The following is an 18,134-nucleotide window of genomic DNA, read 5'->3' as shown; positions in this document are numbered from 1 at the left end:
GAGCGGTTGGGAAGCTCATTCACTGACCAAAACTAGAGCTGGCTTCTCTGTCTAACCAAGGACCCGGCATAGAGGAAATACGCGCCTGCCCTCTGGAAGGGCGACTCCAACAGTTTGGGTTAGGCCTTTTTTTGGTGTCTCCCAGCCAATCGCTGAACTGTTTCCGAAGTCCGGGCTTGCCCCAGACCCTAGCGCCTGCAGCTGCCGGCAATCGTGCTGCTTCCGCCAAGAGCTGCGAGTGGGTCCCGGCTCACAGTGGCCGGGATTCTGGACTCCTAGGGAAGGTAGTGGTGGTCCGTCTATGCACATCCCTGTCGTCCAGACCTGCCGGCGTTCCCCGCCACCTGCCTGCCTGGCCCGCTTTGAGGAGGTCGAATCCATCAAGGCAGAATGGCCCATATAAAAAGTTACCTACCTAATATTCCAGATATTAGACTTAACTGCAGTAATCGAGTATGTGCAAGACAGGCCCTGCCCTCAGTGGGGATGAGGCTTAGCTCATGGGGAAGACAGACACGATTACACATTAAACCAAGCAAAGTCAAAAAGCAAAAATATGCCCTGGCTGATGTAGCTCAGTGAATTGAGCCGGGCCTGCGAACCACACGATTGCGGTTAGATTCCCAGTCTGGGCACATGCCTGGGTTGCAGGCCAGTTACCAGCGGGGCACTCACGAGAGGCAAACATACATGGATATTTCTCTCCTTCCCTTCCCCTCTAAAGATAAATAAATAAAATCTTTTTTAAAAAAAGCAAAAATATTGAGTCCTGAGACTTAGACAAATCAAAGTAAAAGGACCTTAGAAAAACGATCCCTTGCCTCCTTCCATTTTCCAAAGCAGTGAAACTCAACCCCAATATAAAACCTCTTGGGAGCTTTTAAAAATATGAATGCTTACGACCGTACCTCAGATTGATTTCATTGGTCTAGGATGGGTCCTAGTCTTTTATTTTCTTTTATTCATTTTTTAAAAGGCTCTGATCCCTGGCTTGTGTGGCTCAGTGGACTGAGGGCTGGAGTGTTAACCAAGGGGTGGCCAGTTCCACTCCCAGTCAAGGCACATGCCTGGGTTGTGAAATGGGTGCCCAGTTGGGGGCACACAAGAGACAACCACACATTGATATTTCTCTCTCTTTCTACCTTCCCCCTCTCTAAAAATAAATAAGTAAAATATTTTTTAAAAAAGTTTAAAGGCTCTGAGAAGTTTCTAACATGTAGCCAAGAGTGAACAGCTCTGGCCTACAGGGTTTAAAAAACCCCATATATATATATATATATATATATATATATATATATATATATATCAAACTTATTTCCTGTTATTAGTAAAAGATTAGTTATGTGTTAATGGTCATTAACTTATGAGAATTTAGTTCTATGAACCTATGTCAATAGTTCCCACCTTTGTTCACACATCTATGTTCCCATGACAAGGCTGCCCCCCCATTCCCTCACCAACGTGACTTATTTTCTATCCATCAAATCTCCTGCCCACAGATGTTTTTGTTCATACTTAACATTCATTTCCCATGTTCATCAGCTGAACTCTTCCAAGACTCAGTTTAAACATCATCTTTTCAACAGATACCTTTTCTGACTACTCCCCACCCCCAGCCAAAAAAGAACTCTCATAGAAGTCTCTAATTTTCTTATGTAATTACCATATTCAAATTCATAGTTTACATACATATCTCGACTAGAATGAAAGCTACTGAGTTAGGAATCAATCCTGACTTAGGGATTTAGGTACTCTAAATAACCTTGCACATAATGGTTCAGTATTTATTGAATGAAAATGTTACATACTGTTCACACCTAAAACAAGACTGTTCTGTCCTTGAAAACAAGACCTTTTGTAGTTTCACAGCAGGAAGCATTCAGTTTAGCCCATTGAGCTGAACTATCTATTTTCTCTTCAATAATAATCACATATTCTGATAAAACATGTACATGTAATTCTTCAGAGCACCCTGCACTCAACAGCATCAAATATTTGACTTTCTCTTCTCCAATCCCACCAAACCACATAAAGTATTCCAGAGCCACTCATATTTCACACCAACCTCTCCATTCTTGTATCTAGCTTCTCTCCAGTCATCCTTTTGAAAACTCTTCCATAAGACCCAGCGTTGTATGTTCACACATACCCATTAATCCATTTCTCTGAAACCCACTTTTCACTTAACAAGCAGTTGTTAATCTAGTTTCACTTCTGTTGAGCCTACCAAAAGAAAAAGTGCCAAGAAAGACATGAAAGCTTACTGAGGTAGACTGCAAACAAGGCTGTTGACAATTCTTCAAACCCCTGTATAAGTACATGCCGCTCCCAATCTAAATACGGAGTGCAATCACTGAGAGCCTTGAATCTGGGCTAGCCTGTGACTTCTTTCGACCATTAAAATGGAACACAAGTGATCATGAAACTTCTTGGCCTGTGCCTATCAAGTCTTGCAGTTTCCATCTTTAACTTTGGGATCAAGCCTCCATGTAAAGAAGTTTGGGCTTGACTACAGAATAAGGAGATCACGTGGAAAAACCATCTCGGCCACCCTAGCTGAGTCACCAGACTTACCAGTGAAGACATCTCAGACATTCTAGCTCTGACCAAGCTCCCAGCCAAATGCAACATAACTGGCCTCAACCCACACCAAATGGAGTAGAATGACCCTACCGATCCCAACCAACCTAGAGAGTATGAATTAGTAAATTGTTGTTTTCAGTCACTACGTTTTGGAGTGGATTGTTATTTATGATAATTGAAGCAAGTACTTACTTGAAAGGATTTGGATCAAATAAGAGACCTAATATCCTAATTTCTCTATCTTCAAATCCAAACTTTTATCTGTAATTTTTTAAAACATATTTCCTTCATTTCTTCAGGTTTTTCTAATTGACAAATGCATACATTTCAGAGGACTATCATTACCATTTACACTTGCCAAACTCTGTACTAAATATTTTACATGCATACTTGCATTCCTCACACAACCCTATGAAGAAAGTATTATATTACTCCCACTTGACAGGCTTAAAAACAAAACTAGCCTAACAGAAGTTGACTACTTTATCTAGGGCCACACAAATAGAATGGTAGAGTTTAGATCCAGACCTGTCTGACTCCAAATCTTATGACCTTAATCAATAGTCTATACCAGAGACCTTATGCTAATCAACCCAAAACCCCTCCTGGAAACACAGTAGTACTTTTAATTCACATAGATTTCTTTAAGAGCAACACTGCAAATGCTTTCCCTAGTGTCATACAGTTCATTACAGCTAGACCTAGTTTGCCATCTTTCAACATACTGTTCTCTCATGGTGCACCTTATCGTTTTTCTTCCCCCCCCCTGAAATGTTCTACCACTTTTTTCTCTCCTTACTAAAACCCAACCTCTTCTATAAAACCTCTCCTGATTAGGTATAATACATTTTTATCTAAGTCACTTACCATCCACATCAGTGTTTTCCAAATATATGTAATTAAAATCACCGAAGGGCTTTTAAGATTACAATTACCTAAAATTAGAGTCATACTTTGAAAAAAACAGAAGCACAGAAAAAATGGTCTATCAAAATGGGACTGACTAAATCACTGTGGTATAGAATGTGAAGATATAAAATAATATCCAAGTTATATTAAGTAAAAAAGCAAGGCACAGAACTGTGTATAAAATCCAATTTTTTAAAAAAGATAATTTTTAATACAAACTTGTACATGCAGAGTATATGTGAAAGAATAAGAATCTTTTAAGAGTGGTTGCCCTCGTGAAGGAACAACAACAAAAAATCAGATGAGAACGTTTCCTCTGATTACCCTTTTGTAATTTCTAAATTTGCATTTTTTCCTTATTGAACACACACACAGATGCATAAGACTCAGCTCAGCTCCACAGATCACAGATTTGGGGGGACAGGGACCAGGCTTTGGAAATTGTTAAATTACCGAGATGATTCTGATGATCAGTCAGGCAAAGCATTCATATGGTACTTAATGCCTCATATTAAAGTGTACATGTGAGACCATTAACTTTATATCCTAACTAGAAAAGCATTTGTAGGAAGTGGGTGAAGGATATAATACACTTTTTTCTTTCTTCTACAATACTCATTTCAGAAAAAGTACCCAATAAATATTTTTGATGAGACTAGTACAGAAAATAATTCCATTTTTGTTGCATTTAACTCTAGTGTGAAAGGGTTTTCAAAAATATATTTAACGTTCAGTATTATGGGGCAACTAAAAATTACCACATTCAATACATGAAATCTCTATGTCAAAAAGTGCCAACAATAATTTTTATTTTTTAAAGGCCATAGGTACGGCTAGACTGCAAAGGGCAAGTGGTAAAGTCCAAATCTAAGACTACATGGGATAAGTCTACATGAATGAGTAAACCTAGCATCTAGAGAAAAACAAAGTGTGTGGCCCTGGCTGGTGTGGCTCAGTGGATTGAGTGCCAGACTGTGAGCCAGGGTATCCCAGTTTGATTCCCAGTCAGGGCACATGCCTGGGTTATGGGCCAGTTCCCAGCCAGGGACCCACAAGAGGCAACCATATATTGATGTTTCTCTCCTTCCCTTCCCCTCTAAGGATAAACAAATAAAAAAAAGAAAAATAAAGTGTGTGGATAACAGATTTTAAAGAAGCCCCATTTTATTATGGAGAGCACACAAATCCCCTTCCACGCAATGAAAAGTGCTGTTTCCCTTCTCTAATAGATATGCCTTTTCCACGGTCCCCAGCTTTCTCCTCTACCGGAACTTTCCACGTCGGTTAAAGTGTTTGTAGAGATAGCTGATGCGTTTGTTAAGGTTGTGCAGGTCATCAAAGAACATTCGATTTCCGACCATTCTCTTCTTTCGGATACAACGCTGCAATTCATTCCCTTTCCAGCCTCGAAGCCACCTGGGCCCCCTGATTAGTTCTTTGGGGTGCATTTCAAAATTTCCTGTGTAATGTGAGAGAACGTATTAGTTCCACGACAACAGTCTTGACCAGCTAAGCCATCAGCATACAGTTGCGTCTTTCTGAGCAGCACCTACAGACAAGACACATCACACTACCGCATCAAGAGCACGGATTTCTTGGGGTTTAAATTCTGGCACTGCCATTTACCAGCGTCGGAAAAATTACTTAACCTCTTTGTGCCTGTTTCCTCACTTGTAAAGTGAAAAGGTTATAAAGCGGGTTAAACGAGTTATATGCATGTAGGACACTCAGAACAATACCCAGCATAGCGTAAATAGCCACGTAAGTGTTTGCTCTTCTATTGAGCAGGGTACCACTCCTCCACAGGTGAGAAAAAGCAGTCGTTGCGGCATAACTGCCATTCTTACACGTTGTACGGTGGAGTCGAGTCTTACCCAGGATCCCGATGTTATCATACACCCCGAACATGGCCCTCTTCTCGTTCCAACGATCAACCACTTTGCGGGGCGGGACCGTGACCCTTACAAAATACATTCCAGGGACACCTAGGGATGAGGAAGAAAAAGATTGAATCCGGGGCCGCTTTACTGAGAAGCAGTTCCCAGAGCGTCTCTCTACATTCGCCACTTACCCAGAGAGAAGCTTCTGCAGGCCAGGGGCACCCAGCTCCATAGGCGCCTTCCTGCACCCAGAGCGAGGCTCCCTGCCATTGTTCTCGTCTCTCCTCTAAATAGCACACCCCCTAGCACAAAGTGCTGACCAGACGTGACTGTCAAGGGGATGACCAGAACAGCCCTCGGGAGCCTCACATGGGTACTACCTGGAGAAAGCCGTCTTGGGCCTTACCCAGGTAGCTCTGCGTTCAGAGACCTCCTAGGCTCCTCCTTCCCCAGCCACAAGCTCCGCCTTCCGGATCTGGCGCACTGAGGCCACCGGGTGTCACTCACACCCCGCCCCTCCTAGGCGCTTCCGCTGAGCGGACGGGAATCCTTGGGGAGCCAGAACAGCTGAGGCACTCACTTCGTGTCTAGGGTGTCCTAAAACTGAGCTTCAAAAAAACGCACTCTTTCATTTCTTTAGTGGTCCCTCGACTGTGAGGGAGATGGAGGTCCAGATCCCGGAACCCGGAGCGTCCTTTCTCTATTCCTCACGCTAATTTTACGCTGCCGCCTGCTTTTGTTGTTGTTTTTTTTTCTTTTTAAAATCACCCCTATTGTACAGTGGAGGAAATTGGGATCAGAGAGTGAAGTGATCTGCTGGACGTCACTTAGCTAAGAAATGGCGGAACTTGGACTGGAGTCTAAACCTTCTAAATCTCGGCTCGGACTTGCCTCCTGTCCTGGGGTTGATTGAGTGGGTCACTAGCCCAGGGACGCTACCACTGCCCAGGTAAAAACTCGGTATCTCTGGACGACATTGTCTGGGACTTATCCCCACCGACTAGGAGTAAAGGATCACATAGAGAATGCGGGTACCGCAGGGCTGGGGGGACCGGGTTGGGGGGGGGGCCGGGGACGAGATCCTAAATCTAGGCTCCGCCCCTCTCTAGGTGCGGCTTTCCGGGTCATCCGCTGTGATTGGCCGGTTTCATCAGCGGAAGTCGCGATTGGCCCCTTTTCGGCCGTTGGAATTTAAATTTCACAATTGTTGCTTTGCCCGCGCCACGCGCGGGCACGTTTTTACCTTCTTTTGCCAAGGATTGGCCGGTTTCTCTACCCGCTTGAATTCTGCACCGCTGATTGGTGAGTATTGCGCACGCCCTGTTTTTTCCTCATTTCTGGTCCACAACCCGAGTCCCAGGAACGGCCCGGTGAGATTCTCGGGTAAGGAAGATGTGGTGTTAAGGGAGAGCAGATATTGAAAGACTGGGGAAATAGGGTGCGGGGTTATATGAGGCGGTGTTAGACAGCATAGGAGAGGCAGGGATGTCTAGTGGGTATATCCCTGGGGTACGATGTGGAAGAAACAAGTCTGATAGGTCAGCAGAATTTGGGCAAATCGCTTAAGCTTTCTTAGCTTCATTTTCCTCATATGTAAATTGGGCAGTATTATGCGCTCCTTGAGAGTGGGATTTGGAGAAATAGATCAGATATGATATATTCAAATAGCCTAACAGAACCTGGCACACAGTAAGCAGGCAATAAATATTAATGTTTTCCATTCTGGAGCCAGGAAACCCGCTTGCTCTTGCCAGGCCACTGTTCTGTCCTTAGGTGAGACAAGAAGGTTTGCCCATAAAAGCAAATAATAATGCAAACATAAGACATTAATATGCCACTTTGCAGTTCTTTACACACTTTAATACCCCTTGGCTCTTAGGTCCTCAGAGCAACAATGTAAAGTAATCAGAAACTAGTAACCCCCTTTTACAGATGAGGCCTATGGCATGACCAAGTGGCAGAGTCATGAGTAAAACTAGATTCTACTCCAGGGTTGATCTCATATCTTCTAAAATAATGTTATCAGCTTGATGTAAGACTAAAAAGCATTATATATATTGGAAGGGGGAAATAATAGAACCAGAAGAAAAGACAAACCTTAGATATAGGTGGTGACCTATATTCTGTTTGATTTCCAGCCCTGTGAGCCAGTGGGAGAAGGATGTCTTCCCAACTGTATGAGTTCCATCTGCCCTTAGCCCCAGAAGAATTGTTGAAAAGTGGAGGGGTGAATCAGTATGTTGTGCAAGAGGTACTGTCCATCAGAAATCTTCCATCACAGCTTAAAGGTAAGACTCCATAGCTGCCACTGAGCTGAGCCCTTCAAAACAACCATCTCACACATAATTCTATTGTCTGTCTGTTCCACTACCCCACTAAATTCCACGAGGACAAGGGACATGTCCTTTGTGTTCCCTAATGTTGTCACCCTACATTGCATAGTAGGATGCATGACGGGAGGAGTGTGCTCACTGACCACCTTATCTCTGTTATTCAGCGAACAGTCTTAGTGTACATGGGGAAAAATTATTACCTCTTACCATATGCCGAAATAAAGCCTTGGTGGATTTAAGAGTTACAGAAGACAGCTTTCTCAGAGTGCCTGGGATTTTCCTGACTTGCTTCAAATAACACTTTTTTTTAGTCTAGAATTCTTGTTTCCAAGAGTGTGCAATAATGAAAAAAATATATATGTACAGCTGCAACACTGTAAAATATGTACAATGCAGTTACCCATTCAAACCTATAGATAGGCAAGGACAATTTATGCATTATTAGTATTAAGCAAGACCCCATAATGTCACTGTACTTATTGAAAGTGGTCTTATATCGGTTGCATTGCTTTGGAGAGATACACGAAGACTCTGAGGCAAGCTCCCTAGATTTGAATCCTGACTCTACCACTCTGACCTTGAACGAGTCACTTAGTCTCTTGGTGCTTCAGTTTCCTCATATTACAAAGATAAGAATAATAACCAGTCTCCTACAGCAAAAAGGGTTAGTTAACACAGCAGCTTGTTAATCTCACTCCAGCTTGTCTCTTCTTAGCCTTCCCATCGTGGTTGCCAGATGGCAACTCCTTGCTCTCATGTCCAGAGGTAGAAAAGGGATTTTCTATCTTGTACTTTTTCTTTAAAAATTTTACCAGAAGCTTCTCGACAGATTTAGCCAGAATTGGATTGTGTGCTATTTCCCTAACTAGTTACTAGTAAGGGAAATAGAACTACCCTGATTGGCTAAATTGATTAAAATTATTATCTAGGAGCTTCCCTAAACCTGCACTCCCTAAACCTGTTTACCATTTGGTAAACAAAGAATAAGGTGGAGTGTGGAGATCAAGTGATCAGTGGCCAGCCAACAATGTCATAGGTGGACTGTTCTCTCCTTTATTGTACGGGTTGACACACTGCCAATTGCACATGCCACACCTTGGAGCAAACTGTTCTTCAGTTATTGTAGTGCATTATTTCTTTTAATGGATGATCACTCTGTTTAAGAGTCTTTTTTTTATAACAGTTGCATTGCTTTTGGTGTTTAAAGTCCTACATACAAGTTATATAAACATATAAGATCAAATCATTTATTTGTTCAACAAGTGTGTGCTGTTGATAAGCTATGTGCCAGGCACCGTTCTAGGTCCTGGCAACACAACAGCAAACAAAACAGACAAGATGACAAAGTGCTCTCAAGGCTTTCAACAAGTAATAAATAAATATGGAGTTGTATCAGCAAGAAAAATAAAACAATATAAAAAAAGATACAGTGTACCAAGGTAAGGTCTGGCAATTTATGTTGGATGATCAGAGAAAGCTTGCTGATAGGTGATATTTGAGCAGAGACCTTAAAAATTAGGGGGCAACCTATGTAGATCTCAAGGAAGGACATACCAAGCTGACAGAAAAGCCAGTGCCAAGGCCCTAAGGTGGAAAAACGCCAATATGGTTGGAGTGTGGAGTAAGCTAGGAAGAAAGTGGTCAGGTGGCAAGTAGTACAGATCATTCCAGGGTCTGTCCTCAAAGTGTGGTCTTCAGGACTTGCAGCATTAGTATCAAAATTCAAGAGCAAATTAGAAATGCTGGATGAAGACATCCCAGAACTACAGAATCAAAGTTCATTTTTTAAGATCCCCAGGTAACTCAGATACACATCAAGTTGGAGAAGCACTGGTCCACAGTCTCGTAAGTCGTGGAAAAGACTTTAGTTTCAATGTGAGTGAGTCTGAAAGCCATTGGGTGTTGAGCATGATGGTGACGTGGTTTAACCTTTTAAAAGGATCACTGTCTACTCTGTTGAAGAGACTGTAAGAGGCTAATACAGCAATACCAGGTAGCTTGCCTGGGGTAATAGCAATGGAGAGGATTGTGAAAGGTTAGATTCTGAATGTATTTTGAAAATTGAGCCAACAGTTGAGCCATTGTTGTTGGATCAGATTGGATTTATAAGGCTAGAAAAAGAAGAATCTGGGATTTCAGGGCTTTTTGACCTTGAGCTACTAGAAGAATGGGGTTGTCATTACTGAGTCGAAGATATGAGAGGAGCAGGTTTAGACTGCAGTTCAGGGGAGAGGTCCCAGCTAGAGATATTTGAGATGTGATATTCAGCATATATAGAACATGTAAAGCCATGAGATTGGAGTGAATGTAGATAAAGAAGAAAAGCAATTTGAAGTCGTAAGACCTGAGACAAGTCCAGCATTTATTTTTTTTAATTTATTTATTTACCTTTAGAGGGGAAGGGGAGAGGGAGAGAAACATCAATGTATGGTTGCCTTTTGTGCGTCCCCTGCTGGGAGTTGGCCTGCAGGGAACCGGCCTGCAACCCAGGCATGTGCCCTGGCTGGAAATTGAACCTCGATCCTCTGGTTCGCAGGCCTGTGCTCAATCCACTGAGCTACACCAGCCAGGACGAGACAAGTCCAGCATTTAAAGGCTGGAGAGAGAAAGATCCAGTAAAAGAATGGGGCAGGGTTGGGAATATAAGACAGAAACCTGTACTTGAACAAGAATTAAATAAAAATTATATAAATTAAAAAAAAAAAGATCCAGTAAAAGAAACTAAGGACCAATCAGTCATTGAGACAGAAAGTGGATGAAGAAGCTAAAGTAAGAGAGTATTTGAAAAAGGAAGGGAGAGACCAACTGCAAATTAAGATTACTGGATTTAGCAATGTGACAATTGCTGGCAACCATGATATAAACTGTCTCAGGGGAGTGATGAAATAGGCTTTCAAGGAAATGAGAGGGGAGATTAGAGATGGTGGTCTGGTTTGCTTTAAGAAGTATCAGAAATGGGGTGATAAGTAGATTCAAGGGGGGATTTTGTTATATGAATGGGAATGATCAGAGAGGGAAAAGCTGATGATGCAGAACGAAGAGGAAACTTGTTGAAGCAGCATCCTTCAGTAAGTAGGTGAGAGTGTGTGATGTGGGGCAGAGGGGGAGGAAATGGTTTTGTTCGAGTGTGGACAAGTTATCTGCAGAGGTAGAGAGAAGTCAATGTATGCGCAAAGATGCAGGTAGTGCAGGTAAATACAGAACTTGGGGCAGCTGGAAGTTCTTTTTCTGCCCAGCTCTGTTTTCTCAGTGAGATAAGAAGCGATGCCTTTAACTGAGGGTGACTTGGGCAAGAAGGTCTTGATGTAATGAGCAGAGGAAAGGTGTGGAAAATTGCCTACAAGAAAGTAAACAGGCCTAGGAATTTGTAATAGGCTTACCAGAAAATACTAAATCATAAATTTAAAGTGAGAATAGTCAGCATGGCCATGTGTTTTTTAAAGCCGTTTTTAATTGTGTGGTTACATAAGTGGAGTAAGCAGTCAGCTGGACTTAATCCAGATTTGCCAGGGGTGTAAATGTGTTAGTGGGAAAAAATTAGAAATATCATAATGTCTAACAATAGCAGAATAGTTTGTTGATTCAGATACATACATTCAGTGGAATGTTATATGGTCATTAAAATTGTTTATAAATGTTTTATAATCTTACTGCAATATTAAGTCTTAAAAGCATAACAGGAGTGAATGTGAGATGACCTCAACAATAGAAATACTGTGCATAGAAAACAGAATGAAGAAAATTAGCCGAATGTTAGCAGTACTTGTTTCTTTTCCATTTTTCTGTATTTTCTAGATTACAGATGGTGGTTTATAAGAGTGGTAAAAGCATACCTATACTGATTTACTTCATGTGCTGAGTATTATTCTTATTGCTTCACATGGGTTATCTCACTAAATCTTTACCAAAAACTTTGAAAAGTTCTGTGAGGTGTGATCTGTTACTATTCCCAATTTATTTACAGAAGAGGAAACTGAGACTTAGTACGCTGAGTAACCTGGCCTAGTAAATGTTCAGGCCAAATGTAAGCCTAAAGGAGTATGACCCTAGAGTAGATCAGTGGGTAATGCTTCAGAGAAGTAAAGAGGAGGGATATGGTTCAAGAGAATCACTGGTTGTAATAAAATAAAATTTAAAAATTAGGTGATTGAGAAAAGGGGAAGGACTCACATGAACAAGTATAAAAGACACATGGACAATAACTAAGGTGGGGGGCGGAAATGGGAGGGAGGTGGGGGGCACTGGTAGGGCAGGGCTGGGAATATAAGACAGAAAACTACTTGAACAAGAATTAAATAGATTTTTTTCATGAAAAACTAAAATAAAATAAAATAAATTAGGTGATTGATAATGTTTGAGAAAATCATTGTTGGATTGGTAAATCTTAAAAACTAGATTGCAGAAAGATTAGGCAAAAATTAATAAGGATATAAAAATAAGGTCAAATAAAAGGCATTGAGTTTTTTTCTTTGTTTTAAAGAAGAGAGACCTGAGCATGTTGGCAGGACAAGAGCAGAGCTCCCCCGAGAGGATAAAACCAAAAGTGAAAGAGAGGAGATAAATCTTTGGGTCAGCAAGATGGGTTAGGTTAGCTTTAGAAAAGAAAATCTTTTCACTTGTCTCCGGTGAAGAATGGGAAGATGTTGGCAAAGTGATTTGTAGGTAACATGAGGGATCCCATGCTTTAGGTCTCATTCTTTTTGGTAGAGTAGAAAGCAATCAATCTGCTAGAGGAAGGGAGGCAAAGGGTAAGAAAAAGCCAAAAGAAAGAAGATGGTTCAAGTATAGTACTAGGGAGTAGTAGGAATTGGAGGAAGTTTTGTTTTTTTAATTTATTTTGGAATTGGAGGGATTTTTTTTTTTTAGCCCTCACCCGAGGACATGTTATTGATTTTAGAGAGGTGGGGGGAGATTGCCTCTTAATGCACCCCAACCGGGGGACCAAACCTATAACCTAGGTATGTGCCATGACTGGGAACTGACCTTTCAGTCTACGGGATGGCACTTCAACCAACTGAGCCCCACTGGTCAGGGCTAAAGTTGGAGGAAATTTTAAAATACCTTATTAAAATCGCAGAGAACCAGGTGTACAACACAGCACTGTATTGTATCAGGTCAACACCAAAAGTGATAATGGCGTACAAGGTTCAAGTTCAAGCTGTATTTTCCAGGCAAACCAATCAGTTTTGCAGAGTTTAGTGGACTTCTTTCCCACACAGAAAGAGTTAGGTATACAACCTGGTTCAAAAATTGATCCCAACTCCCATACTTCCTTGCCACTCTTGCATGTTGTAAGACATAATTAGACTCTACTCACCTCTATGCCGAAGTTTTTATCTAGATAATCAGGATGAAAAGAGCACTGAGTTTGAGAATCAAAAGATGCTAGATTTTCAAAATATAAATACAGGTAGTAACAAACCTAAATGTATTGCAAATGTTTGGCATAATCACCCCAAAAGAATAGAGAAGGAAGGAACTAACCTAAGTAACTTCAAAAAGCATAGTTTGACTATATACTATATACAAAAGATCTTTACGCAATTATTGCAAGGTAGGTAGTGAATTTATTTTTATAGGGGTGTGGGTTAGCAATTCTGAAACTGTTTTATGAGTATACTAGGATGAAGCAAGTACATAAATGAACTATGAACTCGTGTTTAATATATAAAGTAGATACAGGTGTGTGGGTGTGGGTGTGTGTATTCATACATTTATATCATACTTTTCTCTCCTGAGAGGGCCTGAAAGCAATGATACTCCAATAGCAGTAACCCTAACTAGTGCCTAGAACTTGGTTTCTACACACCATTCTCCCATAAAAGGAGCCAGGGCTCCACGGAGAATGCTGGTGCCAGGACACAGTCAGGGAAAGGATAGATGAGCGGGGACATCTTGTGGTCCAAGAAATTAAGATAATACAAGTGAAGGGGGTGTATTAGGACAGGCCAAGTTGAAGGAGGTCCCAGTGATCAAGTTCTTGGAATGATTTGATTCAATAGGAGCAGCTTAAGGCAGAACAAAAGAGATATCCAAGCATCCATTCTGATATAAAAATAATTGAATAAATAAATGAGGGGAACAGGACAGCTCATCCTCATAGTGGCATTCCCACTAGTAAGTGTACAAGGAAAGATGGAGACAGGAGGGTCCCCATGTAATGAGTACCACAGTAATAATTGTGGCAGGTAAGAATCACTAATAGATGCTTAGGTTAGTGGGCAAAGGTGAGGACAAACAGGATATTTGCACAGTTTCAAAGTATTTCCCTGCAAGGTACTTATTAATTGTGAAGTGTAAAATAGTGACTGTATAGAACACCTGGCAAACACTGTCAAGTAATCAGAGTGAACATCATCAGTAATAAGATATCGACATCACATACTTCTTTGTGTGACACATCTGATGGACTCAACCTCCCTTCCATGGTAATTTGCCAAAAATGAATAACCTCAATCTAACCATTAGGAAATATCAGACAGTCCCAAATTGAGGGACATTCCATACAGTAACTGGCTAGTAACTTAGCACTTCGAAAGTGCTAAGATCATGAAAGACAGAAAGATTGGAGGAGACCAAGGAGACACGACAACTGAATGCTTTGTGGTCGCTAGACTGGACTGTGAGCCAGAAAGGGGCACAGGTGGAACAGCTGGCAGGATTCAAGTACGGTCTGTAGATTAGTTAATAGCATCGGATTAATTAATGTTAATTTTCTTGATTTAGAATAGGTCTTTATACTATGTTATTATGATGTCAACATTATCTGGGAGGAAAGTACAGGAACTCTGTACTAGTTTTGCCACTTCTGTAATTTCAAAATTAAAAAATAAAAGATCTGAGTTTGCGTTCACTACTGCTCTAAATTGGGCAAGCCACATAACTACTCTGAGACTTCATTTCTTTTCCCATCAAATAGGCATGATACTGTCTGCCTTGCCTAACTCAGAGACATGGTAAAACTCTAGTAAGGCTTTCACTGTAAATATAGGACAAAGTGTAAGGTGCTGTGTAGGTTACACTGAAACCAGCTATTTCTTTTGTGATTCTACCCATAAAAGCAAATAACTCAATTTTCTGCCATGAATAGAATTGACCAAAAAGGCCTTTCCCCTTTGTATTGATCAGTTTCTTTCTTTCATCTCTGTAGCATTTCAGGCTGCCTTCCGAGCTAAGGGGCCCTTGGCTATGCTGGAGCACTTTGATACTATCTACAGCATTCTACAGTAAGTAAAGTGCCCGCTGCCACTTTAGAAAGAACTGGTGGCTATTTGACCTAACTTTGTACTTTAGCCCTGAAATTCCAAATTATAGTTCACCAATAAATGGTTCTGGGTGCTGATATCTCCACTGATGAGCATTTACACCAATTTGCCACCATATTCATTCAGTTGAGCAATTTCACGTGCCTTTTTAGCCATTAGACTCAAGTTGGATCTGACCTGTTAGAATGGGCTCTGCAGGTTCCTGTCTCACCCCTGCACTTTTCTTTCCCTCGTAGTCACTTTCGAAATATAGATCCTGACCTCAAGGAAGATGCCCTGGAATTCTTGATAAAAGGTGTTTATGGGCCGCGGGGGGGTAGGGGATGGAAGGTGTTTGTTGTTTGTTTACTACATTTTACCGGCCACATGATGATATCAAGGCTGTGGTGATTCAGTTGGTTTGGCTAAGCCCGGGGACCTTTGACCTATTAAGGTCTGTAATCTTGGTGGGCAATACAGAGTTGTGTGTGTTCACTGTAAGGGCAGACCGACAAGAAATTCTTCCTGCTTTTGAACTACCTCTCTTTCATAGAGGTGATTCTGTCCAGTTGCCAAGAAGAAATTATGGTAACTGGAGTGAGAGAGTAGGGACAGGGCATGTGCGTGGAATCAGAGTCAGAGGTCCCAAAGGACTTAGCTTGTACTGTGGCCACTGAGAGATGAAACACAGATCTTTGGTAATCTGATGGCTGCTAGTGCGGGGTGTTTTGAAGTCGGGGTATTTTGAGGAAAGTGAATGAAACCAACCCCAGATTCTGCCCCTCGCAGTGGTATCCCGCCACGCTCAGGAGCTTCCGGCTATCCTGGATGATGCAGCTTCAAGTGTAGCAGATAGATGCGCCCACCTAAATGCCCTCAAAATGAACTGCTATGCTCTGATACGCCTCTTGGAATCCTTTGAGACCATGACCAGCCAGACGGGTCTCATGGACCTGGACCTTGCGGGGAAGGTGAGTGGGAGTGCCTGGCTCACTTGACATGGGGCCCGGAAGGGTGGAGGAATTGGTAGGAAAGAGGGGGATCCAACGATTCCGAGACTCCTTTCTGTTCTTATTTAGGGTTTATGAGGAAGTGCCCACAGGTATCACAACGTACCCTTCCATGACAAGCAGTTCCTTTATGTTTTGGAATTTGTCATACTTCTGTATGACCGTCTGCCTTGTCTCCATATTGAGTAGTTTAGCCACTCAGACTAGCAGATTTTGACTCACTTTTTTTCTTATTTTTTCCTAAATGTATATGTGATCTTTTTTTAGAGCAAGAAAGCTCGGGCCAAGTCAGCCCATGGCTTTGAGTGGGAAGAAAAGAGGCAACCAGTCCTTCAGCTTTTAATACAGCTGCTCCAGCTGGACATTCGTCACCTGTGGAACCACTCAATAATTGAAGAGGAATTTGTCAGGTGGGCAGTTAAAATGACTACAGGTAATATTGAGCTTTGAGGAATGAGGGCTCTCTTGCTAGATTTGCCTTTTTTTTTTTAAAGATTTTATTTATTTACTTTTAGAGATGAGAAGGGAGGGAGAGAGAGAAGGAGAGAAACAGCAATGTACAAGAGATACATCAATCTGTTGCCTCTCCCATGCCCCTCACTGGGGACCTGGCCCACAACCCAGGCATGTACCCTGACTGGGAATCAAACCGGTGACCTTTCAGTTCTCAGGCCAGCACTCAAACAAAATGAGCAGAAATCCAAAGATAAAGAAATTTCTGGGGCACTCCAGCATTAAGAAGGTGGGGTGATGAGGAAGGACCAGACAAAGAAACTGAGAGGAGAGTCTGGCATTCTGCAAGCCAAACAAAGCATGTTTCAAAGAGAAAGGAGTAATCGGTTATGTCAAATGGAGCTGAAAAGTCATGAGGACTGAATTGACCAGTATATTTAACAATGAGCCCTGGCTGGTGAGGCTCAGTGGACTGCACGCCAGTCTGTGAACCAAAGGCACTGGTTCAATGCCCAGTCAGGGCACATGCCTGGGTTGCAGGCCGGATCCCCAGTGGAGGGTGCATGAGAAGCAACCATACATTGACGTTTTTCTCTCCCTTTCTTTCTCCCTCCCTCTCTCTGAAAATAAAGAAATAACATCTTTAAAAAAAAAAAAAAAAAGAACAATGAGAAGTCATTGGTGACTTTGTCCTACCTCTTATATACAGAGGTGGGGCAAAAGTAGGTTTACAGTTGTTCATAAGATTAATAATACAATAATTAATAAGTAACACAAGAGTAAACTCTGTTCTGCATGCTCATGACTCTAAACCTTCTTTTGCCCAACCATGTATTCAGGTTCTGTACCAGGACCATAACTGGTTGAAAGTTGGTAACCTTAAAGACCCACGTACCCATCTGAGGTCAGCAAAGCGAGTTGGTGTAGAAGGTGGTAGATAAAACCAAGAAAACTAGAAGACTGTCGCCTTGGGGGCAGTAGAAATAGAATGAGTGAGGCAGCGTCCCAGTGTGACTGAGTCCAGACGACTGATTTCAGCATCTCACTTTCTTCCTTTCTCAGTTTGGTTACTGGGTGCTGTTACCGCCTTCTGGAGAACCCCACCATTAGTCACCAGAAGAACCGTCCTACCCGAGAAGCCATAACACACCTGCTTGGTGTAGCCTTGACACGTTATAACCATATGCTCAGTAAGTCAGTCCTTTGCTTTGCCCCGACTTTTTCATTTTGCCCATAATGTCTCATGTTCAGAACTTCCCCAGGTGCCACTGTGAAGATCATCCAGATGCTGCAGCACTTTGAACACCTGGCTCCTGTGCTGGTGGCGGCTGTGAGTCTATGGGCGACTGATTATGGAATGAAGAGCATAGTGGGAGAGATTGTGAGGTAACTCATCCACCTCTGAGTTTCTAATTCTCATTTCTCTCAGGGAGAGGATAAAGAAAGATTGGAAATACGGTATATTCTCTGTGTAGCACTGGGTTCCTTCAGCTATTAGGTACCAGTCTGACTTTCTCTTGCTGAGAACTGAATTATCTTGCTTGGCTGTGTTTTCTTCCTGCACAGAGAGATTGGACAGAAGTGCCCCTTGGAGCTGAGTCGGGACACTTCGGCGGCAAAGGGCTTTGCCGCCTTCTTGACAGAACTGGCAGAGCGCGTCCCAGACATTCTGATGTGCAGCATGTGCATCTTGTTCGACCACCTTGACGGAGAGGTAGGTGG

General features: G+C 42.1%; 2 protein-coding genes and 1 non-coding gene across 8 annotated transcripts in view; 2 read left to right on the top strand and 1 right to left on the bottom strand.

The window, feature by feature from the left end:
* Positions 1-4,636: 4,636 nt before the first annotated feature.
* On the bottom strand, positions 4,637-5,790 carry MRPL51 (mitochondrial ribosomal protein L51). The gene is made up of 3 exons (XM_037068328.1): positions 5,564-5,790; positions 5,367-5,477; positions 4,637-4,951 (listed from the first exon to the last, which is right to left on the bottom strand). The coding sequence occupies exons 1-3, from the start codon at positions 5,640-5,642 to the stop codon at positions 4,755-4,757; spliced, it is 387 nt and encodes a 128-aa protein (XP_036924223.1). The 5' UTR covers positions 5,643-5,790; the 3' UTR covers positions 4,637-4,754.
* Positions 5,791-5,860: 70 nt separating this feature from the next.
* Positions 5,861-18,134, top strand: part of NCAPD2 (non-SMC condensin I complex subunit D2) — a 29,763-nt gene continuing 17,489 nt past the window's right edge. For 3 of the 6 annotated variants that reach the window (XM_037068317.1, XM_037068314.1, XM_037068319.1), the window contains exons 1-9: positions 6,707-6,755; positions 7,511-7,660; positions 14,856-14,931; positions 15,207-15,265; positions 15,739-15,920; positions 16,227-16,369; positions 17,475-17,602; positions 17,675-17,798; positions 17,979-18,126. In XM_037068317.1, coding sequence (XP_036924212.1) covers positions 7,534-7,660; positions 14,856-14,931; positions 15,207-15,265; positions 15,739-15,920; positions 16,227-16,369; positions 17,475-17,602; positions 17,675-17,798; positions 17,979-18,126 — 987 coding nt within the window. In that variant the 5' untranslated portion in view covers positions 6,707-6,755; positions 7,511-7,533. Of the gene's footprint in view, positions 6,322-6,462; positions 6,675-6,706; positions 6,756-7,510; positions 7,661-14,855; positions 14,932-15,206; positions 15,266-15,738; positions 15,921-16,226; positions 16,370-17,466; positions 17,603-17,663; positions 17,799-17,978; positions 18,127-18,134 lie in introns of those variants that run through there. The other 3 variants (XM_037068316.1, XM_037068315.1, XM_037068318.1) reach the window with 3 other exon arrangements.
* Positions 15,332-15,661, top strand: LOC119002594 (small nucleolar RNA U85). Its single transcript, XR_005069787.1, has one exon. It is a non-coding gene; the product is annotated as a small nucleolar RNA U85 (small nucleolar RNA).

Source organism: Sturnira hondurensis, unplaced genomic scaffold (assembly GCF_014824575.4).
Source record: "Sturnira hondurensis isolate 20B ecotype Veracruz unplaced genomic scaffold, ASM1482457v3 Scaffold0017436, whole genome shotgun sequence".
Lineage (NCBI taxonomy): Eukaryota > Metazoa > Chordata > Mammalia > Chiroptera > Phyllostomidae > Sturnira > Sturnira hondurensis.
Note: the sequence above shows the minus strand (reverse complement) of the source record. Positions and strands in the feature narration are given on the sequence as shown.